The 25,906-nt window shown below is 52.2% G+C and overlaps 1 protein-coding gene across 1 annotated transcript in view; it reads right to left on the bottom strand.

The window, feature by feature from the left end:
• Positions 1-839: 839 nt before the first annotated feature.
• The window catches only part of LOC144265965 (uncharacterized), a 191,642-nt gene continuing 166,575 nt past the window's right edge, over positions 840-25,906 (bottom strand). The window contains exons 3-4 of the mRNA XM_077819070.1: positions 10,402-10,486; positions 840-5,033 (exon numbers count right to left, since the gene is read on the bottom strand). Of these exons, the coding sequence (XP_077675196.1) occupies positions 4,361-5,033; positions 10,402-10,486 (758 nt within the window). The 3' untranslated portion in view covers positions 840-4,360. The remainder of the gene's footprint in view (positions 5,034-10,401; positions 10,487-25,906) is intronic.

The following is a 25,906-nucleotide window of genomic DNA, read 5'->3' as shown; positions in this document are numbered from 1 at the left end:
CTAGCTCTTTTCTCTTCTTCTCTGTCCTGCAAAACAGGACGCTATTCAGAGCCACAAAGAATCTTCTCACAAGACCGCTGTTTCTTCTGGGTAAGGTGCGAAAATGGCCTTGTTTTATCTCACAATATTCCACACAGCACACACCTTATTTTTAACACAGGACAAGCTCATACTCCTTGTTAGTGCAAAGGGGTATACTCTAATTCCCTGACCCATCTGAGCCAGCCAGTCTGGAACTTATAGATTCATAGATATTTAGGTCAGAAGGGACCATTATGATCATCTAGTCTGACCTCCTGCACAACGCAGGCCACAGAATTTCACCCACCCACTCCTGCAAAAAACCTCACACCTATATCTGTGCTATTGAAATCCTCAAATCGTAGTTTAAAGACTTCAAGGAGCAGAGAATCCTCCAGCAAGTGACCCGTGCCCCATGCTACAGAGGAAGGAGAAAAACCTCCAGGACCTGGAGGAAAATCTGCCCTGGAGGAAAATTCCTTCCCGACCCCATATATGGCGATCAGCTAAACCCTGAGCATATGGGCAAGATTCATCAGCCAGATACTACTAATATCTGCTTTATACCTTATAAATGAACGACCCCATATCCCGTTCCTTGCCCTCCCCGAGTCAGTCATGGCAAGCTTGTCTTGAAGCTGGTGTTCCCTAGAAAGGCAAGGCCCCATATCCCATTCCCTACTCCAGCCAGTCCATATCTCATTCCCCACCCTCTGAGTCCCCGCACATTGGGTCCAGACCAGAGCTGGCACTCCTAGAAAGGAAGGGCCTCATGTCCCATTCCCCATCTCCTTGAGCCAGCCAGATCCCCTCCTGTTTCAATTTATTTACTGCTGTTTTAGTTACAAACCAGAATAATGACAGACACTGAGAGAAGCAGAAATATGGTGTGTTGCCTCTACAAACAGACAAGCTGAACATGGGGTTGGCAGATTGTCCCTCAATTGGGATCAGGTTGGGTGAATTAGCAATTCTCCTCTGCACTGGTCCCAGAAAGGACAAGATATTGGCCAAACAATGAACCAGGTTTATGACCAGAAACAGTATTCCAGGGCATTACTGCATCAGCTCAGAAAATGGACCCATATGACCCAGTATCCTGCCTCCTTGCTGCCCGAGATCAGACCCATGGGCCCATCTAGCCTGATATTTCACCTGCTCCCTGTCATTCTGGATCAGACCAATGGACTATCTCGCCCAGCATCCTGTCTCCAGCAGCGGCCACCATCAGCTGCTTCCAAGGAAGGTGCAGGAAGCCCTGTCCTGGGCCATTATAAAATAAATTACCCACTGTGAAAGTTTCTTCCTCGCTCTGCTACATTAGTGCCTGGCTTATGCCCAGAGCTATGATGGCTTAGATCTCTTATACATTTTTGTCTCATACAGTGGTTTTCAACCTTTTTTCATTTGCAGATATCTAAAAAAATTTCAAATGGAGATATGGACTCCTTTGAAAATCTTAGAAGTAGTCTGCAGACCTCCAGGGGTCCGCAGACCACACACTGAAAACTACCGTTTTATGGTAACAAGCTTTCACTGACCCCTTAGAAATAGTTTGCGGACTGACCACGGGTTGAAAACCACTGGTCTAGTAGATATGCTCATGTTCCATATAAATCCTTTTCCCTCAATCCTACCGAAGTCTCAGCCTCCATTATGTCATGTGGCAGGGAGTTCCAATGGCTGATTAAACATCATGTTTTTCAAAAAGCATTTAAAGTGACCAATGGGAAACATGCACAAACAAAAACAGAGCAAAACAAACAATGCCCTCCCCCCTCATTCTTAGACACATGCAAGGCAGTTACGCTGGAAATTTAATACAGGCAAATATGACCCATGTTCGCTGCTTGGGACACAGACAGAGATGCGTGGTTTGTGGGTAATTCTACCATAAGCAGGTGAAACGCCAAGACACAAAAGGCGGGTGGAACGCACAATGTGGGTTTATACCACCCTCTTGCGGCTAGAGCTGAGCAAAGACTTATGAGTCTATTTCCTCTAATATACAGCACAAGCAAAAGAGGCTCATTTTGTTCTGAACCGGAAGTCCCCAAATTCAGTTGCCCAAAGATAAGTCAGACAAAGGGCCCCAACATTTCAGGCAAGTCGCAGATGGCCCTAGATAACACAGACACTCCAGGAGCATTGAATCACCCAGTCAGAGCCCATAAGGAAAGTGAGATCAGCTTTTGAAATGGGATTGCTTGGACCTCCCTTCTAAAGCTGGGTCTGAAGGGTACTGTGCATTAATGATTCTTGCAGAGCAAGGGGTGAAGGGGGAAATTAACCTGACTTGAGGCACTGCACCTCCCCCTACTCCAAGGAGCATTTAGACATCTCTTTATTAGGGCCCTACCAAATTCACGGTCCATTCTTGCAAATTTCACAACCACAGGATTTTAAAAATCTTGACTGTCACAGTTTCAGATATTGAAATCTTGAATTTCACGGTGCTGTAACGAAACATGAATACGTATTTGAAAACGGCACAAGAAACACACAAAGCCCTTAAGACTCAGCATTTCTCAAACTGGGGTCCCAGTCCAAGAGGGGGTTGCAAGGCTATTGTAGGGGGGTCACGGTATTGCCACCTTTACTTCTGTGCTGCCTTCAGAGCTGGCCAACAGAAGCGCAGAAGGGTGGCAATACTGTGACCCCCCCCACACACACACACAACAGACTTGCGACCCCCTTTTTGGATCAGGACCCGCAGTTTGAGAAATTCTGTGTACTTTTACCATATAGGGTACTTTTATAGTACAGGATAAAAGTAAATAAAATACCAGATTTCAGAGGGGAGACCAGATTTCATGGTCCATAATGTGGCATGAATTTGGTAGGGCCCTACTCTTTATATTCCACCAATTGTCCGTGAAAGCATAGATCCCTTTAGGGGTTGCCTCGGCTTCTGGTTCCTTCCTCCCTTCCCCCTGCCCCCACCTACATGTTCCCCGAGAAATAAACAGAACACCTCCTACAGAATACCTGCTGCTTCTGTATTTCCTCCCCTTTTCAATCCTCATTGTCGAATTTCCTAACCCACTTACTTATTCTGCAAGGTAAAAATACCCAGTCATCTATGGACTGGTTTGCAAAAGTCCAGAAACAGCCTCAAACCTTCCAGGAAACCAGAATTGATGCAGGATTCCTCTCTAGTTAATGGTGGTGTAAAGCTGGAGCGACCACCTTCCCCCATGACCATCTCCCCACACTGAAGTTAAGGGAGTTAGGGCTGGATTCTGATCTCAGAGACCTCAGTGTAAATCCAGAGGGACCTACTGATGTTAATGAAATCAAGGCATAGTCTGATCTCAATGGCCCTCGTATGAATCTGGAATGACCCCACTGTCATCCATGGAAGATGAGTTACAGCTGGATTCTGATCTCAGTGACCCTGGTGTAAATCTGGAGTGACCTCACTGACGTCAGTCGAATTACACTGATGTAAAATGGCCATGTAAGTGAGAGCAGGATCAGGTTCCTGGCTTCAATGCCCCTAGAAAGAAGAGCTAATGATGGAGACATTGGGGTGAATCCTCACCTGCTGTTTCTCACTAGAACTCCATTCACTGCAATGGAACCATGCCAATTCACACCATCTGAGGATCTGACCATTGTATCCCGTCCTCAAGGGGAGTATTGGCCACCCTAGAACCAAACTGCCCTGGGAGAAGAGAGTTGACTCTATTTGAGGCAATGTATCAACTCACCCAAAGTCGTTAGGATGGACCTGAGTGGAGACACTGTATGACACTGACCTTAGTCTAGATACCACCTGGGAAAACCTGGCACTCTTGGATACAGTTGTATCAAATCAACCCAGACAGAAGAATTGACAACGGTGGAAACATTGTACCAAGTTCAGTGACTCTATTGGAGACGACGTATCAATGCACCCAAGGAAAGAGACTGGATCTCAGTGCAGACACTGCATCAAGCGGACCCTGGCCTAGGCACCTCCAGGGAAGAATCGACTCTCTTGGAAACATTGAATCAAATTATTTCGGGAAAGGAGAAATGACCCTGCTGGAAACATTGTATCAAATGTGCCAGGTAAGGGGGGGGTGACCCCACTGGAAACACTGAATCAGATGGACCCTGCAGGAGACATTGTTTCAAATCCTCCAGGAGAAGAGCATCAAGGACTCTACTCGCAACACTGTTAATCAGGCTGACCCTGGACAACACACTGTATGAAATCCTCCAAGGGACCAGCCGTGACCCAACCAACCCAAGCTGACCCCGAGGGAGATACTGGGTCAAGTTCCCCAGGAGGCCACGTTGGGATTCCTGGTCCGTGACCGGGGAGCTGAAGGCCCCTCCCTCCGCCCCAGGCTCACAGCGTCTCCCTGGTATGCGTGCGCCAGTGTTTGACCAGGGTGGAGCTGCGCCCGAAGTCCTTGCCGCACTGGGTGCAGTGGAAGGGTTTCTCACGGCGGTGGCTCCGCTGGTGGTCCGTGAAGTGGGCGTTCTGGGAGAAGCCGCGCCCGCAGTCGGGGCAGACGTAGGGCCGCTCGCCCGTGTGGGTGCGCTGGTGGCGGATGAGGTTGGAGCTGCGGCTGAACTTCTTCCCGCACTCGGGGCACTGGTAGGGCTTCTCGCCGCGCTGGGTGCGCTGGTGCTGGAAGAGGTCGGAGCTGCGGCTGAAGCCCTTCCCGCAGTCGGGGCAGACGTAGGGCCGCTCCCCGGTGTGGACGCGCTGGTGCTTGATGAGGTCCGAGCTGCGGCTGAAGCTCTGACCGCAGTCGGGGCACTGGTAGGGGCGCTCCCCGGTGTGGACGCGCTGGTGCTTCACCAGGTCGGAGCGCTGGCTGAAGCCCTTCCCGCACTCGGGGCACGTGTTGGGCCGCTCCCCGGTGTGGGTCCTCCAGTGCTGGATGAGGGTGGAGCTGCGGCTGAAGCTTTTCCCGCACTCGGTACACTGGTAAGGGCGCTCCCCCGTGTGCACCCGCTGATGCTGGGCCAGCAGGGAGCTCCGGGTGAAGCTCTTCCCGCACTCGCTGCAGATGGTCGGGGGGGCCTCGCGGCAAGGGGGCTTCCTGGGGGCTCGTCTGGGCTGGGTGGGTGCCAATGGGAGAGGCAGCCCTGGGGGCTTTTCCCACTGAGATTCCAGGGCTGAAGGGGTTGGTGAGCCAGGAGAGCGCTCGGAGGTTCGCCGCAGGGCTGGAACCTGGGATAAAGTCTCATCAGACAACGCCCCATCTGGGTCCTCTTCTACGGACTCATTCCAATCAGACATTGCCCCATCTGGGTTTTCTTCTATGGACTCGTTCCCACCAGGCAGCGTCCCATGTGGATCTTCTCCCATGGAAACATCCTCATCAGGTGATGCCCCATCTGGATCTGCTCCCACTGGCCCATGCTGCCGGGGACTCTCCTCATCCATCCTGCCACCTGCAGGGAGAGAGAGAATCCAGCCAGGGCTCATTCCCTGGGGTTGCCAGGTGTCCAGTTTTCAACCAAACACCTGGTCGAAAAGGGACCCTCGCTGGTGTGGTGAAAATGAGTACGTGCGTGAGGGTGGAGGAGAGTGAGTGATGGAGGGACCGGGGTGGGACCTTGGAGAAGGGGCAGGGCCTCCGAAAAGGGGCGGGGCAAGGGTGTTCCCGTTTGTTGGGTCAGAAAGTTGGTCTGCTCAGTTGATAAACCCCCCGGGGGTGGCAAAGGGGTTTGTCACTGAGCAGAAAACCTGAGGAGCAGGAAGTCAATTCCCCTAAACACTTTCCCAGTAAGGAGAGGACAGGCTGGTTCTGCCCCAATAGCCCAGCTGAGCCCTCAGAGAAAGGCTGGGGGAGGGGAGGGCTCCTGCCAGGCTGGGAGCCAGGAACGGCACCTGCCATGAGGACAGGGCAACTGCTGGGGATGATACTGAGTGTGACGAGACAGAACTGGGGGGCTCCCGGTGGCTTTGCTGGGACCCCAGCTGTTCTCTTCACTCCTGGCCACTCTCAGAACCAGTGTCACTCATTGCTCACCTTTGTGGGCACCTTTCAGGCTCTCCTGGTCCTCAGCACCCCGGAGATCCGGGACACATGGCTCTTCCTCTCCCTGCATCTCAGTGATCACGGCAGGGATGGGGAATCCTGCTGGCAGGGAAGGAAATGGGTGAGTTTGTTATATCTCCCCCGAGGGCTCAGTAGAGAGGCTGCTGCCTGATTGCAAACCTGGCCCTGTTCTGTGCACACAGGTGGGGGCAGATCCAAGCAGAGGTGACATTTCACAAGGGCACTTTTGGGCTCTTCCATAGAGAAGCAGTGATCAATGCCATAATGACGGAGGAGTCCTGCTGTACCTCCCAACCCTCCCCCTGCTGTAACCCCCCAGACCCTACTCCCCTCCCAGAGCTGGGGAGAGAACCCAGGAGTCCTGGCTCCCAGCCCACCCTCTCCTGTAGCCCCCCCGACCCTACTCCCCTCCCAGAGCTGGGGAGAGAACCCAGCAGCCCTGGCTCCCAGCCCTCCCCCTCCCGTATATCCCCAAACCCTACTCCCCTCCCAGAGCTAGGGAGAGAACCCAGGAGTCCTGGCTCCCAGCCCTCCCCCTCCTGTACCCCCCCCCCCAGACCCTACTCCCCTCCCAGAGCTGGGGAGAGAACCCAGGAGTCCTGCCCCCCCCCCCGACCCTACTCCCCTCCCAGAGCTAGGGAGAGAACCCAGCAGCCCTGGCTCCCGTATATCCCCAAACCCTACTCCCCTCCCAGAGCTAGGGAGAGAACCCAGGAGTCCTGGCTCCCAGCCCTCCCCCTCCTGTACCCCCCCAGACCCTACTCCCCTCCCAGAGCTGGGGAGAGAACCCAGGAGTCCTGGCTCCCAGCCCTCCCCCTCCTGTACCCCCCCCCCGACCCCACCCCCTCCCTTTGGCGGTGCTCGGGGTTATTTAAAAGCCACATCCCTGCAGCTGAGCTGCTCTCTACCCCCCCATCCGGGGCACAGGGCTCCGCCTGCGGGACTCCCGAGGGAGGCGAACCCCTGCCCGGAGGGGCAGAAGCTCCGTCCGCTGGGGTCCGGGCCGAGGAGCCGCTCACCCGGCTGCCAGCCGCAGCTCAGCGGGGACAGGATGCGGTGCGCCGGCAACCCGGTCCCCAGGAAATCTTCCCGGCCCCACCGTTCCTGCTGCCCGGGAACGAGCCCGGACTCCTGGGTTCTCTCCCCAGCTCTGCGAGGGGAGTGGGGGCTGGGAGCCAGGACCCCTGGGTTCTCTCCCCAGCTCTGCGAGGGGAGTGGGGGCTGGGAGCCAGGACCCCTGGGTTCTCTCCCCAGCTCTGCGAGGGGAGTGGGGGCTGGGAGCCAGGACCCCTGGGTTCTCTCCCCAGCTCTGCGAGGGGAGTGGGGGCTGGGAGCCAGGACCCCTGGGTTCTCTCCCCAGCTCTGCGAGGGGAGTGGGGGCTGGGAGCCAGGACCCCTGGGTTCTCTCTTGTAAAAAATGACCTGATTTAATAATGTCTGGGGTTATAGGAACAGGGGCAGGGAATTTTTGTTTAATGCCTGCTTTTTTAAAAAATAAGAAAATGCACCTTTTATAGTTTTCTTTGCCTCTTGTGGCTGGTCCACGTGGAAGATAACAGCCTTCTACAGCTGCATGCTAATACTCCTTTATCTCAAGCAGTAGAGGCCCATGCTGTGGACTTTAAGGGCCTAGCTTCCAATCCTGCTGATAAGTGAGCAGGGGAAGCTTTGTTAAACTTGCATTGTTTGCAACCCAGAGATTGCAGCATTATGTCAGAGCCTGGAAGTGAAATGGATTAGAAACAAAAAGGAAATTGACTGGACCCGATTCATTGCCTCACCTGCATGAAATGCAAAAAGGAAAGCATGCAGCCGGCATGAATCCCTCCTGCCCTGCACGTTGTGTTGCGACTTATTCCTGTTGCAAAGCGAATCTAAAATGCCCCCACAGGGGTGAGTGGTGGATTCTGACCTGTTGTGTTTTCGACTCACTTTGCCCAAATGTGGAAAAAGATATGAGGTCGTGGAGAGTCTCTTCTAATTAGGCCAGTTCAGCCATGTCAGATCCCACACTCAGGTATGTTTACTGTGTGTGGAGTAATAATAGATTAATACATTTTAAGGCAAGAAAGGGCCATTAGGATCATCTTAATCTGACCTGCTAACACAGGACCGAACATTTCTCTTAGTAGCTCCTGCATCCATCTCATAACTGCTGGTGGAGCTAGATCGTTTGAAGAGAAATGTCCAATCTTGATTTCGAGTGATAAAAGAATCCACCACATTCCCAGATAAATTACGGTTATTCCCCTTGAGTGTTAAAAATCAGACCTTTATTTCCTGTTGGAATTCACCTCCTCTCAGCTCCCAGCCTTTCGATCGTGCTATACATTTGCCTGCTAATATTTAATGATCTCAACGACTGTGTTTATTTAACAGAAATAATTCCACTGAGCTCGGTTGAAAATGGTCGAAGAAAGGCAAAGGCATTCTTATCCAGAGCCACTCCACCCCAAAGGGTTACATCATCAGAACAGGCATTCATTGGTGATCGGATCCCAAAGACAGGGGGAGGTTTCTGTAGGTGCTCAGAGAGGGAGCATTTTCTCCCTTCTCTGGGATGAGATGCCCTGTTGCAATGAATATAAACAAGATAGGGAAGTGCCAATATTTCTCCAGAGACCTGCTGGGGATGACACTGAGTGAGGGGAGACAGAAGTGGGGGGGCTCCCGCTGGCTTGGCTGGGACCCCCGCTTCCCCCTTCACTCCGAGCCGGTGTCCCTCATTCCTCTTAACTCTGGATTTCCTGGGATTATTAGTTATTAAAATAATCAGTTTTACCAAGACATCAGTGCCTTGCAAATTTTTAACAGTGAGGGGAATTAACCAGTGGAACAATTTACCAACGGCTGTGGTGGATTCTCCATCCCTGGCAATTTTTAAATCCAGATTGGAAGTTTTTCTAAAAGATCTGCTCTAGTTCAAACAGGGATTAATTCACGAAAGTTGTACGGCTTGTGTTATACAGGAGATCAGAGGAGATGATCTAATGGTCCCTTACAGTCTATGAATCCTTACAGTTTATTCCAGTAGTGTCTAGTGATCCCAGTTTCACTCAGGGCCCTTGTTGTGCTGAAAAGAGGGACCCCACGTCCAGAAAGGGGGGCTCCAGGTCCAACAAGGGGTAAGATTAAACCCCTCATTCAACACTAAAGAGTTGAAAGCGGTCTGGGCTTTCATGTCAAATTACTGCTGACTTAATCCCATGGTAACAATAACCAAATCTCTTTATTCTAGTGTGGAGGTAGAGAAAAGGATAAAGGGAATTTGAACGCAGATATCTTGACTTCTAGGAATAAAGTTAAGAGTCAGGCTAACACTAGCTCGAATAACGTGAGATTTCAGGCAGGGCCTGGGCGAGTGGAACAAGAAAACCGGTAAGAGATGCTGTTTTTCAACCTTGTGTTAGATAAGAATGGAATACACACTGCTGAGAAAAGGAAGATATCAGAAGGAATATGTATAAACAGGATGCGGTTGTTGATCATTATTGTTGGTAACAAAAGGTACAAATGCTTGTCCTAATTGTTTATCTAACGGAGACCTGCCCAGGGAGAGGAATCCCTGCCTGTGTGTACTCTCCTACGCAATTGCTCATAATAAAGCTGCCTCTGGCTTGTTGCTTCCAAGTCAGAGTGAGGACATTGTTTTCTTCCACACTCGCATTAAAGATACACAAAAAGACGGAAAACAAGTGAAGGCTGTGAAAAGTAAAGTCTTAAGTAAGGCTTTTATTTTTTACAGTCCCCCTTATTCCGTTTCCTTTGAGCTGTAAGGTTTCTCTTTAAGCTTGTCTGACAGTCTTTTGGTGGCCAAGAGGTGGTGGCAGCCCCGTCTAATTATCATCAACCAATCACAACACATTTTGCTGCCTGCAGCCATAAACGCTCCCTCCCCGTTCTCGGCTCTTTCAGCTCCCTGTCCCGCCAGCCAGTGACTTTCCCTGGAGCTTTGCAGAAGCCTTCGCGGGACCCCACTGCAGCAGAGGGCCCGGCCCTGGCGCTCCAGCATCACATTGCAGCAGAGCGTGGAGGCAATACCCAACCCGGGAATGGCAGCGTCCCACCCCCAGCGCATGGTGCAGCCCTGATCTCTACGGCCGGGGCGGCCCCCATGGGGGAGCACTGCAACAGCCTCCTCCTCGGTGTGTCCCTGGTGGTGCCGGGTCAGCCGGTGCTTGCGGCAGAAGCTCCTCCCGCACCGGGCGTGGAGGTAGGGCTGCTCCCCTGCGTGGAGGCGCCGGGGCTGCGCCAGGTTGGAGCGGAGAGGCAGACGCCCTTCCCGCCGTCGAGGCCGCGGAAGGGGGTCTCGCCAGTGCGGGCATGCCGGTGCTCGATCCGGTTGGAGCTCTGGCCGAAGGCAGCGCACGGCTAGGGCCGCTCGCCCGTGCGGGTGCGCAGGTGGGTGGCCAAGTGCGGCTTCTGCCGGAAGCTCTTGTCGCACTCGGTGCAGCCGTCGGGCCTCCCGGAGCCCTTGCTGCGCTCAGGGGCCCTCCCGTGCTCCCTGGGCCGAGGCGGCCTCGCCGCGGCCGAGCGCTCGAAGAGGATGCCCAGCAGCCGGCCGAAGCCTCGCTCCTGGCGGCCGGATGTAGCAGATCTGCCAGGCGGGGGTGCCCCGGGCTGGCTCCCCCAAGCCCTGCCCTGGCTGGGGTTCTGCATGGCCCACTTCCGGGCTATCCCTGGGAAGGTCTGCTGGGGCTGCAGCCTCTTGAGGCTTCCCTGGATGGGATTCTCCTGGCTCTGCCTCCAGCGCCTCTCGCCTCCTGGGAAAGGAAGAGAGATTCAGAGATGAAGGTGTAAATGGGCAGAACCCCATTACCGACTCCAGGGGAGCACTGCTGATTTACACCCTCCGGGGATCTGGCCCCACGGACTCCAGCAGAGCAACACTGATTTACACCCTCCGGGGATCTGGCCCCACTGACTCCAGGCCAGAAGGGGACCATAACATGATCATGGAGTTTGATGTCCTTCAAGGAACACATTGAGAAAATTTCACGGAGTGATTCCTCAAGAGAATACAGCCGGGACTCGTTCCCTGCGCCAGTGAGAGAGGGGTCAGCAAAAGGGATTGTCACTGAGCAGAAAACCTGATGGGCAGGAAGCAAATCCCCCAAAAACCCTTCCTCGGGGCTACCCCAACATCCCAGCTAAGCCCTCAGAGAAAGGCTGGGGGAGGGAAGGGCTCTTGCCAGGGGTGGGATCCAGGAGTGACACCTGCCGTGAGGACACAGACCTGCTGGGGATGACACTGAGTGAGGGGAGACAGAAATGGGGGGCTCCCGCTGGCTTGGCTGGGACCCCAGCTTCCCCCTTCACTCCGAGCCGGTGTCCCTCATTCCTCACCTGTGAGGGTGATCTCCCTTTCCTCAGAGCCCTGGAAAGCCGGGACCCTCGGCTCTTCCCCTCGCTCCATCCAGGAGATCACAGCCAGGTCGGGGACAGGGAATCCTGCTCGGGGGAAGGAAACAGGCGAGACGGGGCTCGCTGAAATCTCCCCCAAGGGCTCGGTGCAGAGAATTCACCCTGATTTTAATCCCAGCCCCGCTCTCTGTGGGGGGACACGGGATCAGAGTGGAGGGGGAAAGTTCACAGGGACCCTTTGGGGGCAGGGAGATGCCTGTGGGCAGGTGGGCTGTGCCCCCTGTGATGGAGACAGGGCTCTGCATTATGCTCCATGGGGCACGGATTGTCTCTGCTCTGGGTCTGTGCAGCACCGAGCACAGTGGGGGCCTGGGCCCATGACTGGGTTTCTTAGGCATTACGTAATACACCTAATAAATAATGTACAGTGCCCAGCACAATGCGGTCCTGGCCCATGACTGGGGTTCCTAGGGATTACCATAATACACTTAATATATAATATACAGCACCCAGCACAGTGCCGTGGCTGAGGCTCAGAGGTGCTAGAGCCATATAAATACAATACATCCCAGTGGTCAGAGGTGGAGGTCTGGGGGCTTCAGGGGCCACTCCCTCAGAAATCTATAGGGCTCGGGAAGAGTCATGAGCTGAAGCCTCCCTGGGTGCATAAGCCCCCCCAAATCCCCAGGGAGCAGGGGCAGTACCGGCTCACCCAGTGAGATGAGAGCCTGGTAGTTCTCCTGCATGACGTCCCTGTAGAGCTGCCTCTGCCCTTCGTCCAGGAGCCCCCACTCCTCCTGGGAGAAACACACGGCCACCTCCTCGAACCCCACCGGCGCCTGGCGAGTGATTCCAGGGCAGACAGTGAAAACAACGCTGTTCACATTCTCCATTGTGTAACTCCCCAAATGCCACTGCAGCGACCATGGATAGTCCCCAACCGGATCTATCCCGTCCCCCCTGCCCTGAGCCAGCCAGTCCCCCTGCCCTGGGGCTGGACCAGAGCCGGCACCCCCTAGAGGGGAAAGACCCCCTTCCGCATCCCCCTTGAGCCAGCCAGTCTCCCTGCCCTGGGGCTGGACCAGAGCCGGCACCCCCTAGAGGGGAAAGACCCCTTCCCCATCCCCCTTGAGCCAGCCAGTCTCCCTGCCCCGGGGCTGGACCAGAGCCGGCACCCCCTAAAGGAGAAAGACCCCCTTCCCCATCCCCCTTGAACCAGCCAGCCAGTCTCCCTGCCCTGGGGCTGGACCAGAGCCGGCACCCCCTAGAGGGGAAAGACCCCCTTCCCCATCCCCCTTGAGCCAGCCAGTCCCCCTGCCCCGGGGCTGGACCAGAGCCGGCACCCCCTAGAGGGGAAAGACCCCTTCCCCATCCCCCTTGAGCCAGCCAGTCTCCCTGCCCCGGGGCTGGACCAGAGCCGGCACCCCCTAGAGGGGAAAGACCCCCTTCCGCATCCCCCTTGAGCCAGCCAGTCTCCCTGCCCCGGGGCTGGACCAGAGCCGGCACCCCCTAGAGGGGAAAGACCCCCTTCCCCATCCCCCTTGAGCCAGCCAGTCTCCCTGCCCCGGGGCTGGACCAGAGCCGGCACCCCCTAGAGGGGAAAGACCCCCTTCCCCATCCCCCTTGAGCCAGCCAGTCTCCCTGCCCGGGGGCTGGACCAGAGCCGGCACCCCCTAGAGGGGAAAGGCCTTGTGCCCCATTTCCCACTGTCCCCCTGCTCCGAATTAGCCGCCGCCGCCCCCCCCCCCCCCGCCCGAAGATCGGTTCTGATTCCCCAGTGGGGTTAGGGAACATTTCTAACCCCACTGCCCCCTACATACTTCTTATTAACCGGGTTTGTTACAGTAGCGCCCAAGGGCAGAGCTCAGGGACTGTTTCCTACCGGGGTTGCCATCCCCCCCCCCCCCCGGCTGTCTGGGTCTCCTGCTGGGGCTGGGGGGGTCCTTCTCCCCTCTCCTCCTCACTGTCCCTGCCTCCTGCTCTGCCGATCTTCCTCTCCGCTCCCTTCCTCCGCATCTGCTCCCCGGCCGGGACACACCGGGGGCCCAGCCCGCCTCTGTCCCTGGGGGGCAGCCCTAGGAGCCTGGCTCCTACAGCAGGGCAGGCTAGACGAGCACAGCGCTCCCTCCCGTCTGGCCTCTCCCCTGAGGACCCAGGAGTCCGGGCAATCAGCACCGTTATAAACACCATCCCTGGGAAAACATCCCAGCCGCTGCTGGTTCCTGCTGCAGACTAGCTCCGGCTCCAGCGCCGCCCGGGACAGATCGGCTCCGTGCCCCGGGCCCCCCTGCACCCGGAGCCAGCCGCGGCGTGGGGGCAGGGGGCTGGGGGCGCTGCGCTGCTGGGCTAGCCGGGCTGGAGTCTCCGGAGGCGCCCGGGTGCCCAGAGGAAGGATTTCCCGGGGACACCCAGCCCAGAGGCTCCCACTTTGGATCCCATCATCCCGGGGAATCCTTAGCCCAATGCCCTGAGCGCGCCCCCCCCCAGTTAGCAGCCTCCGGGCGGGCGGGGAGCGGGAGGGTACTAGTTTACCCGGGGGGGGGGGGAGCAGGGAATCAGGACTCCTGGGTTCTAACCCCAGCTCTGGGTGAGTGGGGTTGAATGGGTTAGATTCAGGACCAGGGGGGATCTAGTGGGTTTGAGCAGGGGGAGTCAGCAGGACTCCTGGGTTCTATCGCTGTGTTGGGGGCTGTCGTGGGTTACCGCAGAGGCTGGGAGTCAGGACGCCGGGGTTCTGCTCCGGGTGGGGAGGGGGTGGGGGTGTAAAGGGTGAGAGCCGAGGCTGGGAGTCAGGACTCCTGGCTTTTATTCCCTGTTTCTATTCCCTTTGTTCCCTGCAAGGGGCACTGCCCCTCCCCCCAGAAATCTCACTGCCTCCAGGGGACCCCTTGAACATTTCCCCCTGCTTAGATCCAACATCCCTCCACTACAGAGAACGGGGCTGGGGTTAAAATCAGGGCACGGTCTCTGTACCGAGCCCTCAGGGGAGATTTCACCAAGCGCCCTCTCCCTCGGCTGTTTCCTTCCCCACCAGCCGGATTCCCCGACGGGCCTATAATCTCCCGCATGGAGCCAGGGGAAGAGCCGAGGGTCCCAGATCTCCAGGGCTCCCAGGAAAGGGAGATCCCCAGAGGTGCCCACACCGGCGAGGAATCAGCAGCACTGGCTCGGAGTGAAGGGGAAAGCTGCGGTCCCAGCAAAGCCGCCGGGAGCCCCCCCACCTCCCCCCAATTCTGTCACATCTCATTCAGGCTCATCCCCAGCAGGTGCCCTGTCCTCCTGGCAGGTGTCATCCCTGGATCTCCCAGGTCTACGCTGTTGGGGCTGATGGCCTCTACTCATCTATCTTTGAAATTGTGGCTCAGGGACACTTTCATCGACAGAGGGTCGAGGGTTCTGCTCCCACCGCCGGGATGTGGTTGCAGCCTTAACAAAGTTCTGCAGGATATTGAGTTTTCAGGACCACAGTCTTAGCTGGGGTCAATCCACTGTAACAACACACGTGGATCACGGGTCACTAACTCTAGGACCTTTGGATCTCACAGCCTGAGACACGAATATCTGAGCAAAAACATTTTCGCTCATAAACCTTTTACTTCACCCAGCCACTAGAGGGTGATAAAGGCCTGCACTGTTTAGTCATGGTGGATTACACCCACAGCAGCTGCTCTTCTATCCCTTCATTTCATCTTTAGGCTGCAGTGGGAATGGAAGCTCTGAAGGTGAAATCAATGGGCAGAAGCAAGCTTCCCATGACGGTTGGTTGGGAATTTCTTTTTGACAATTCCCCCCCCCCCCAAAAAAAAACCCACCAAATCCTCAAAACTGAAACTATTTGCGGGCAAGGGTGGGTTTTAATGAACTTCCCCACTAGGGAAGAGCGTAGAACATCTTGAAAAAGTCCCCCTTTGACATTGTTTAGGGTAAAACGGTTTGGGTATTTTGGGTTCCAAATGACTTCACAGAATTTAAAACTTAAAATAAAAAAAGAAAAAATAAGGTCCAAATTGAAACAAAAGGTTTCAAAATGACTTTGAAACCTGAACAAATTTATTTTTCAGTTTGTCGATTTGCAGACAGCTTTGAGATTTCAATTTTTTGTCCCTATTCAGGACAGGAAAGTTTTTCAAAATCTTGAACATTTTGGCTGGACAGAAAAACCATTTTCTACTCAGCCCAACTTCTGATAGCGCACACCCAGAATGCTTTCTGAGGATTTCTCATCGACAGACATGGCTATTGCATGCACCTGGGTCTTTACTTTCTTTTTGTGTCTGTTTTTGCCAGCATGAATCAGTGTTTTTTATTGACATGATTCCTACTAAAATATAACCGTTGCATTTTTTTTTAAAGGGGGAGAGAGGTCTTTTTTTTCTCCCACTGTGATAAATTTTACTAGGGCTCCATTTCAACCAGGGAAGTCATTAAAGGTTATAATAAAACTTCGTGAAAGCTAGATCTGGGTTCTAGAATCTGTCTATCCATTCGTATACACATCCATCCATCCCTGTACACATCTACCTAATCTAATCGATCTATCAATCCATCCCCATACACCCCCTCTATCTATCTATCTATCTATCTATCTATCTATCTCTCTTCCTCTTTAGATCCTCATTTGCTGATCCAGCTAATTTATCCAATCTGTCTAATACTGATAAATCTGAATGCTAGGATCTATCTTTCTATCCATCCATCTCCCTTTACACACCCACCGATCTACAGATGAAACATGCTATATAAGAGTTGGGTATTCTCTCTCTCGTACACATCTCTCTCTCTCTAAGACTTTCCTCACTGTGGTCTCTGAACACCTCATTACCCCAGTATTTTGATTTTTAAACACCCCCCCTCTCCCCGGCACAGGGAATGAGCCCCGGCTGGATTCTCTCGCTCTCTCACAGCAGGTGCTGGGACGGCAGAGGAGAATCCCCAGCAGGAAGGGCTGGCAGGAGTGGAGCCGCACGAGACGTCCCAGAGCGGGGAGACCCCCTGGGGGAGAGACCCACTCAGCAGGGATGAGGCTCCTGGGAAGACAAGCCAGGCGAAAAACCCTACACGTGCTCCTGCTGTGGGAAGAGCTTCAGCTGGCTCTCCCACCTGGCCATCCACCAGCACCCTTACCAATGCACCAAGTACGGGAAGAGCTTCGGCCAGAGCACTGCGCCGATCCAGCACCAGGGCACCTACACAGGGGAGCGGCTCTACGAGTTCGCAGAGTGTGGGGAAAACTTCATCCAGAGCACCGTGCTGATCCAGCACCAAGGCACCCACATATTCCAGGTGCCATTTGGGATTTAACTGGTAGAGGTGGCAATGTTTCTCCTCTGTGGCCTGGCCAGGACATCTTTCAGGATCAAGACGACAAAGGTCCAGGGTACGAGGAGACGGTGAGGGTGGCATCTATCATGGCGAAGCACCTCCTTCGCCTTCTCTTGTCTTGCTGTCAGCCAGCATCATGGTGGGCAGCTTTTCCCCAAAATCTTTTCTCTTTAAGGGCCCCAGAAGGAGAGTGATGGATGGAGCAGCCCATCTTCTCATTGTTTTGCCCACCAGTTAGGTCTAATTTCTGAGATACCAATTTGGTCCATTGATTTCCGGTCCCTCACACCTCTTTCTTACCAGACATGATCATAACACAGTGCTTGAGTTATAGCAACAGGCCTTTCTGTGTTTGGACTAACTCAGCCTTTCCACCTCTCTTTTGTACCTTTCCCCCTCCGCATTTGTCATTATGCATCTTTCTGACCTTTTATAAACTGTCACTCACTTTTTACAGGTGAGCTCACAATTAGGGTACATTTACAGGCCCAGTTATCACCACAGGAATTAACCACTGGACCAACTTACCAAGGACCATGGTGGATTCGCCATCGCTAGCAATTTTTAAATCGAGACTGGATATGTCATTCTGAAAGGTCGGCTCTGGTTCAAACAGGGATTCAATGTGGGGGGAATCCCTGTGCACCCCAGAGGCGGTTGCATCTCAGTGCTGGGTGAGGGACCTTGGTGCGTACAGTGCTGGGTCCTCCATGGAGCTGGAAGGCAGTAGGGAAGGACCCAGGCTTAGCGGTAGTGCTGAGCTGTCCAGGTGGTTTTGTCTTTTGGAGAAGCATCAAGGGAAGGCGCTGAAGGCAGATGGATGAAATGACACTGCCTTTAAAGCAGGAGGTCTCCACCTGGCTGGAAAGAGCCAGCTGTCCCCATTCAAACTGGTTTTCCCTGTCACAGATCCACAGGATCGGTGCTATGGTCCCTGCTTTAGAACAGTCTCTGGGAGGATCCCTTCAGTGAGCCAGACACCCAGTGGTCTCACTCTTCCTCCAGGCTAAGCCATGTGGCTTCACCGCCCCCTTAGGCTGGTCCTCTGGGCCTCAGCTCTCCTGCTTCACACCATCAGCCCACTGAGACAGACCCCTGAAGGAGACTTGTACAGGTACAATCTGAGGGAGCAATGCACCTCTGCCAGCATCTGCAGGGACACTCAGCCAGCATTGTCACACGGCAGGGTTTTAGTCAGCTGGAGCATGGCATAGGAAGTCCATGGTTAGCAGAGAGAAGTGAAAGTTAAAGCATAGGCCATCCTGGGTAGCCAGAACCCAGCCAAGCTGTATTGACCCCCATCGTTCAAATTGTGTCTGTCCCTGCATCTGATCGTCTTTGTTAGACTTCCAGATGTGCCCCCGACTGCTTCCGGCAGCCCACACTTGACTTCCACCTCACCCCCCCAGTCCTCTGTTCCCAAGCTGGGGAGATGCGGCTCAGACCCCTGCTGAGAGGCAGGGAAGTCCATATCTCTCTGGGTCTTTGGTAGCCAGGTTTCAATGTCCCAGGGATTGGATCTGCCATGGTCTTCTCAAGAGCTGCATTCACGTGGGATCTAATGCCTCAGCCAATGAGGCACCATTCACACCCAGGTCGGAGCCTGTCCCAAGAGCAAACAGTCCCTTTTCACCCACTAGGTAACAATGCAGCAGATAGGGGAAACTGAGGCACACATAGGTGTCATAAAAACATTACAAAAATTCCCACTTTTTCACACATCCCTTTGCCAGTGGCAAACCTGGTATCTGAGAGCCCCCCACAGGCCTTGAAGATGCGGAAGGTGAAAAGAGCCTGGGATTTCATTCAAGTAAAGACCCTGTCCTCTGTTCAGATTAAAGTATGTGGGGGCTGGGAGCCAGGACTCCTAGGTTCTATCCCTACCTCTGGGATCTAGTGGATTAGGGCAGGGAGAAGGGACTGGGAGCCAGGACTCCTGGGTTCTGTCCCCAGCTCTGGGAGGGGAGTGGGATCTAGTAGGTTAGAGCAGGGGGTGGCTGGGTCTCCTGGCCCTAGGGAACTAGAGTCTATAAAGTTTGAATCCTCTCCACATGCCGACAAGCTGCACTGTGTGTTCCCGTCACTGGTGAGGCAAGGTGTCCTGAGGTCATTGCCCTGTGAAAAGCAATTGCTATCTATCAAAAGAGCTAAGTATTAATATTTGCCTTTCCCCTCCCCCCAGGGGGGCAGTGACCTGTACCTCAGAGGGGGAAGCCCTTAAGTAAATGTACGCTGTCTGTAATCATGCTCCTATGCGGGCTGGTGATGAGGGTTCAACTCAGGGCCTCTGTAGCTAAAAGCATGGGCCCTTGCAGCCTGAGCTTCTTTACAGCTGCAGACTGCTAAAGGAGGAAAGACACTCATCCTCTTGGCCTGGGTTACATGTAAACCAGAATGTCCCTCCCTGCAGGAATGGGGACAGGCCCGGTAAGAAGAGGGACGTAAGACGGGCGCTGTTAATGTAATGACTAGGGGAAAGGGCATAAATGTCCCCCCAGAGGAGAGGCGGGGTTCTTTCCTTTGCCATGTCGAAAGGCACTGGGTCTGCCCTCAGGTGAGTCTTGGGTCCAAAGACCGTCCCAGACCTAATGGGCGTGCCAGGCACTCCCAAGCAACAGAAGGAGCCATTCAGCTTCTTCGTGGCATGGAGAGAGTGGCAAACAATGGAAGCTTCTACCCAAGGCGCAATTCAACTTTCTGTTAAATATTTGAAAGCACAAACTTTAATGGCCAATACTGTTTTTGAACATAGCACAAAAGGCAATAATGTCAAAATTGAAGCAAAATGTAGTTGAAATGCAGTGTGATGGGGAGCACTGCCCACACTGGCCCACAGAGGATAAATTAGGTCCCAGGAACCGATAGGCGGCACCTGGAGGAGGAGCCAGAAAGCTGGGAATTGGTTGGAAAGAGTCTCAGCTGGAGGGGTCTGTACAAGTCAGGAAGCTGGCAAGCAAAACGACGGTGGGGACATAGGCGGCAGTCACTCCCTGGGAGAAGGGAGGTATGTTGGGACTATAGAGGGTAGTCCACAGTCCAGAGGGAGTTGGGAGGCTGGCAAACCCAAAGGGGGGAAGCCAGGAAGGTAGTAGACAGCTCAGGGGAAAAGCAGCAAGGAATAGGAGCACAGACCTTAGCTGCTGATTAGAGGGGCCCTGAGCTGGAGCCCGGAGTAGAGGGTGGGCCTGGGTTCCCCTACCAGACACAGGGGACGTGGCACAGACCAGGCCAGGGAGAGTGGACTGCCTGAGACTATTTGCGTGGAAAGATTTTGTTACATCCTCTGGAAGGGGGAACCATGTAGTGGCTTGGCTGACGGGCCGAGTCAAAAAGAGGAAGCTGGGTTTCCTGGAGAGAGGGTTCGGCAGGGTGAGAGGACTACAGGAGAGAGGGTGCAAAGCCTAGCCAGAGCTAATCCCCAGAGTGACCAGGAGGAGGGGCCACCCACGGTGAGTGTACCCCCATGACACAGAGGTTGATGTAAACACTCTGAGGGTATTAAACTCTTATGACACTTGGTTGTGCTTGGGAATCAAAGGTAGAAACCTGTTGAAATTGTTTGGTTACCTTTAACTTTTTGCAACACAACCATTTTTAGACATTTTTGCTATAACATTTTTATAACTATATTTTAAGTTAATAAAGGTGCAAAGAAGTTTATTAAAAACCCCAAAATGAAAATTGCATTTTGTTAATACTTTCGCATTAATGTTGAGGTTTTACCCCCTGTGGTTTTTTCTTCTTTAAATAAAAAGCCTTTAATTAATAACAATTAAACTTTTTGTTTGCAACTGTATTATTTACTGAGACAGAAATATATGTACATATATTTATAACTGAGGCCTTTTTGAACTTTGCAAAAAAATTTAATCGGTATTATGGTTATAACCCAACCATAAAATAGTGTGGTACCACTTCTATAAAAATTATTTTTATATAATTAGGAGTATAAAATTGGCTTTTGTTGCAACAAAATAAAAACAAAAATTAGTTACTTGACACAACAACACAGGACAACATACATGACATATAGGATAAACTTATAGTTAAAGACGAATAGTGCCAGAATTGTATTTATAACTATACAAGATAAGCTATTCAAAGCTTAAAGTCATTAAGGCAATGCATTTTGGAAAACCAGTGAACAAAGGAATTAAACACCAAACTAGGCAAGTTATTATCTTTTTATTTAAAACTTTTATTAAGCATTGATAAAAATCCCTATTAAGTTATTTGCCCACTTTGTTGTTTAACTGAAATCAGTTTTCATTACTTTTTATTACTTTTAAGAATACTACTCTGTAGAAATAAGGAACACACATGTTCATATATTAGTGGCTAGGATTAGAAGCAAAGTGAGCATTTCTGTTGCTTGGCATGTAATAACTGTAACTTTTAAAACCGAGGGCAGAAGCCAGGAGAAAGCAATCTAGGAAGGGAGGGAGACATGAGCCAAGAGAGAGTAATTAACTCCGTGAAGTCATTTTAAAATACAGACAGCAGCAAGAAGTTTAGCAAACTGAGAAAGGGCATCAAGGAAAAATGTTCCCTGTATGTAAGATTATGTTATTAGCCCTGAGCATGGAGTGGGGTTCTGTGAATTAGAGCAGGGAGTTGAGAACCGGTTTCTATCTCTTCCTGCAAAACCTGAATTTGTTCCCCCGGTACTTGTTGCTTTTTGTCGGCATGCCAGATGGATAACGGGAGTGCCCGCCCCTGCTGCAGTTAACTGTCTCTGGGCAACTCCATGCGTATTTTTAAGATTTTTAGCCTGTGTTTGCCACCCTAATTTTTTTCCCCCTCTTGCTGGCTGCATCTCTCCTGACAATCTCCTAGTCTTCCCTTCATTTCTTGTAAACTGGAGGTCTGAGGGGTATTGCAGTTGCTGATACCTTCCATGTGCTGTTTTTATTTCCTATTTTGATATGTTCTAGTTCTAAGTTCTTTGTCAGCGCGCTTACTTCATTGTTTAATGCTAAACATGTGAGGAAACCCATTGCGATGCCGTTTTGCTCCTTACCTTTCCCTTTTGTACTTCCCCCCTCCATTTCCAGTTTAAACAGGTTACACACACGACTCCATGGATTAAGAAATCCAAAAGAAATCTGCTGAGGTTCAACAAGGACAAGTGCAGAGTCCTGCACTTAGGACAGAAGAATCCCATGCACTGCTACAGACTAGGGACCGAATGGCTCGGCAGCAGTTCTGCAGAAAAGGACCTAGGGGTTACAGTGTTACAGGATAGGAGTTAACAGTGTGCCCTTGTTGCCAAGAAGGCCAATGGCATTTTGGGCTGTATAAGTAGGGGCATTGCCAGCAGATCGAGGGACGTGATCGTTCCCCTCCATTCGACATTGGTGAGGCCTCATCTGGAGTACTGTGTCCAGTTTTGGGCCCCACACTATAAGAAGGATGTGGAAAAATTGGAAAACGTCCAGCGGAGGGCAACAAAAATGATTAGGGGACTGGAACACATGATTTATGAAGAGAGGCTGAGGGAACTGGGATTGTTTAGTCTGCAGAAGAGAAGAATGAGGGGGGATCTGATAGCAGCCTTCAACTACCTGAAAGGGGGTTCCAAAGAGGATGGATCTAGACTGTTCTCAGTGGTAGCTGATGACAGAGCAAGGAGCAATGGTCTCAAGTTGCAGTGGGGGAGGTTTAGATTGGATATTAGGAAAAACTTTTTCACTAGGAGGGTGGTGGAGCACTGCAATGGGTTACCTAGGGAGGTAGTGGAATCTCCTTCCTTAGAAGTTTTTAAGGTCAGGCTTGACAAAGCCCTGGCTGGGATGATTTAATTGAGGATTGGTCCTGCTTTGAGCAGGGGGTTGGACTAGATGACCTCCTGAGGTCCCTTGCAACCCTGATATTCTATGATTCTAAGATTATTCCCACTATCGAACCCAAACGATGGACCAACATGACAATTTACAAACCATATAACAAAGGATTCTGTCTCTTGCCTCTCACTTTTATTTGCCATGGCTTTAAGTTTGTTATCTGTACACTTAAAGTGTGGCTTTTTGCCCAGGAATTCCTAACGTATTGGTGTTTTGCCTAGAGTGCGTAACAAAGCGCTCGTCTATAAAATTGGTTGCTTTGAAAAAGGTGTTTTGCCACATTAGCGCTTATTATTAAAAGTCCCAGCAGCCCCTCCTGAGCATACCGGAAAAGTCTGAGCGCTTATGGCCCCCTTTGGCTTGGCCAGCTGCACGGTGTACTAGAGATTCACCCACACTAGTGTCCCACCACTATGGGATTAAACAAAAGTCCCCTCCAAGCAGCAGTCAGGTTGCAATCCCACACTGCATGGTTTGACTGACTATTTTTAGCTAGCTGGTTCCTAGCTCGGCTTGCCAATTGGTTGATACATTGTATAGTCAACTGCTTGGCCACACTTTGGTTCATTATTTTGTTTTGAAATATACTCAAGAGAGCAAATAACCAATGTCAAGCGGGTTTATTAATATGGTACGGGGAACAGGTTCTATATGATAAGAATCTGTCTGCTGCATGCCCTGGTGTTCTTCGGCACCAGGGCACGCAGCAACCAGGGCGGCTACTGGATGACCAGCTGCAAGGAAGGGAAGAGCCTCGGCACCTTCTATGAATTCTTCTCCTTCTAGGAATTCGACGTGGACGAGCCGCCAGGGAAGATCAGTGTCTACCTGGACTGTGAAGCCAGGGCGCTTTCTTTCTATGGAGCTGTCGCCTCTCTGGAGGCACTGCCCTGGTTCACCTTGCACACCAAGATCCACCCTTCTCCTGTACCCCTTCTACGGCCCTGCTGGCACAACGATGGGACGAATGAGTCGCCCCCTTACCATCTGCTGATCTGCCTGGCATGGAGGAGGGTGGGGGAAGGTGTGAATATGGCCACTGGTGACAAGGGTCACCCTACCCCTGGTGCCTCCCCTGCCCTGAAGGCTGGATCCTTTTGGGTAGCCCCAGAGCACGGACAGTGGCGTCCTCAGACAACCACTCCCCAACCAATATGCTTAACCTAAGAACGGCCATACTAGGTCAGACCAATGGTTCATCTAGCTCAGTGTCCTCTCTTCTGACAGTGGCCAATGCCTGGTGCTTCCGAGAGAATGAACAGAACAGGACAATTATCGAGTGATCCATCCCCTGTCGTCCACACCCAGCTTCTGGCAGTGAGATGCTTAGGGATACCCAGAGTATGCGGTTGCATCCCTGACCATCTTGACTACTAGTTATTGATGGACCTATCCTCCATGAACTTAGCTAATTCTCTGTGCTGTGTGAAGAAATACTTCTTTTGTTTTTTTTAAAACCTGCTGCTTATTAATTTCATTGGGTGACCCCTGGTTCTTGTTATGTTAAGGGGCAAACAATTCCCTATTCACTTTCTCCACACCAGTCATGATTTTATAGCCCTCTGTCATATCCCCCCTTAGTCACCTCTTTTCTAAGATGAGCAGGCCCAGTCTTTAATCTCTCCTCCCAGGGAAGCTGTCCCTAATCATTTTTGTGGCCCTTCTCTGTACCTTTTCCATTTCTAATATATCTTTTTTGAGATGGGGAGACTAGAACTGCACCCAATATTCAAGGTGTGGGTGTACCATGCATATATATAGAGAGGCATTATGATATTTACTGTTCCTTTCCTAATAGTTCCTAAGATTCTGTTAGGATTGTTGAGGGCCGCTGCAAATTGAGTGAATGTTTTCAGACCACTATCCACAATGTCTCATTCTGGTGAGTGTATGACGCAGGTACCCCTCTGTGCTGAGCCACAGAGGGTGTGATTAACAGATTACTAGACCAGAAAGGACCATTGCAAACATCTAACCTGAGCTCATGTGCAACACGAGGCATAGAACTCCCCCAAAATCATTTCTTTGGAACAAGAGCAGACCTTTTGGCGGGGGTTGTGGGGGGGGGAATATCTTGATTTTAAAACAGCCAGTGATGGAGAATCCACCACAGTCCTTGGTAAGTTGTTCCACTGGTTAATTCTCCCCCCCCCCCAGGAGGGAAGCTTGTCTTTTTAGCCCATGAAATAGCAGCTTATGCTTTTAGCCCTGGAGGTCCCCAGTTCAGTCCCCAGGGCGCCAGCCAAGATGGCAGTGTTGGGGCTGTGGCAACGCTGTCAGGGCTGCCAAGCTGGTCGTGGCGCTCCGGTGTTCGCTGCACAAGGAGCGCACGCAGGCTGCTGATTCAGCAAACCACGATGTTCCTCATCAGGAAAGGCCACAGGCTCGGTTCGGTGGTGAAGGCGCTCGGCCAGGTTTATTGTCGATGAAGCACAGTCCTAGTGCCCTGGCTCCGTGCTTACAGGTACACGAACACGTCTATCCCTGCCTCAATGATACCAGCTCAGCCAGCACACCAGGATGCTGCCTCCTGGGCTGGAGAAAGATGCCCCTCCTAGGGCTTCCCCCTTTTTACGTGCATACAAACAAGTTATGTAGGATGCTCCTGATGTCGCTAGTTACCCCCCTTCTCCTTGTACCTGCTGATTCGAACAAAACATCCTCATCCATTGTCCTATCATCCAATCCTTATCTTACGAGGGGTCGGTGTGTTCTTGGGCCATCTCTTAAGAGTGTGTTTACATAGTTACTGGAGAACTCTGGGTGGTCTCCTACCATCCTCTCTGGTCAGGCATGTGGTGACTTGGTTAGCAAATACCTAATGTAGCGTTATTTTGCCAAGGTCAGGCCTACTCTGGTTCACAGCCTTTGGTTCACACTGTTAGTTATGCCTAGGGCTCCAGCAAGGCCGACAGTAGTCACACCTCAGCTCTGGGTTGGGAGTAGAGTGTGATTCTACGAAAATCTAAATCTCACAGAAATGTAGGGCTGGACACGACCTTGAGATGTCATCCAGTTCAGCCCCTTGCACTGAGGCAGGACCAAGTAAACGTAGAGCATCCCTGACAGGAGTTTGTCCAACCTGTTCTTAAAGGCCTCCAATGAAAGGGATTCCACAACCTCCTTTGGGAGCCTGTTCCAGAGCTTAACTATCTTTATAAAGTTTTTCCTACTAGCTAACCTAAATCTCCCTTGTTGCAGATTAAGCCCATTGCTTCTGGTCCTACCTTCAGTGGACACGGCGAACAATTGATCCCTGTCCTCTTTATAACAGCCCTGAACATACCTGAAGACCGTTATCAGGTCCCCACCTCAGTCTTTTCTCAAGGAAGTGGCTATGCATGTGAA

Source organism: Eretmochelys imbricata, chromosome 6 (genome assembly GCF_965152235.1).
Source record: "Eretmochelys imbricata isolate rEreImb1 chromosome 6, rEreImb1.hap1, whole genome shotgun sequence".
Lineage (NCBI taxonomy): Eukaryota > Metazoa > Chordata > Testudines > Cheloniidae > Eretmochelys > Eretmochelys imbricata.
This window is presented reverse-complemented; position numbering and strand designations above follow the sequence as displayed.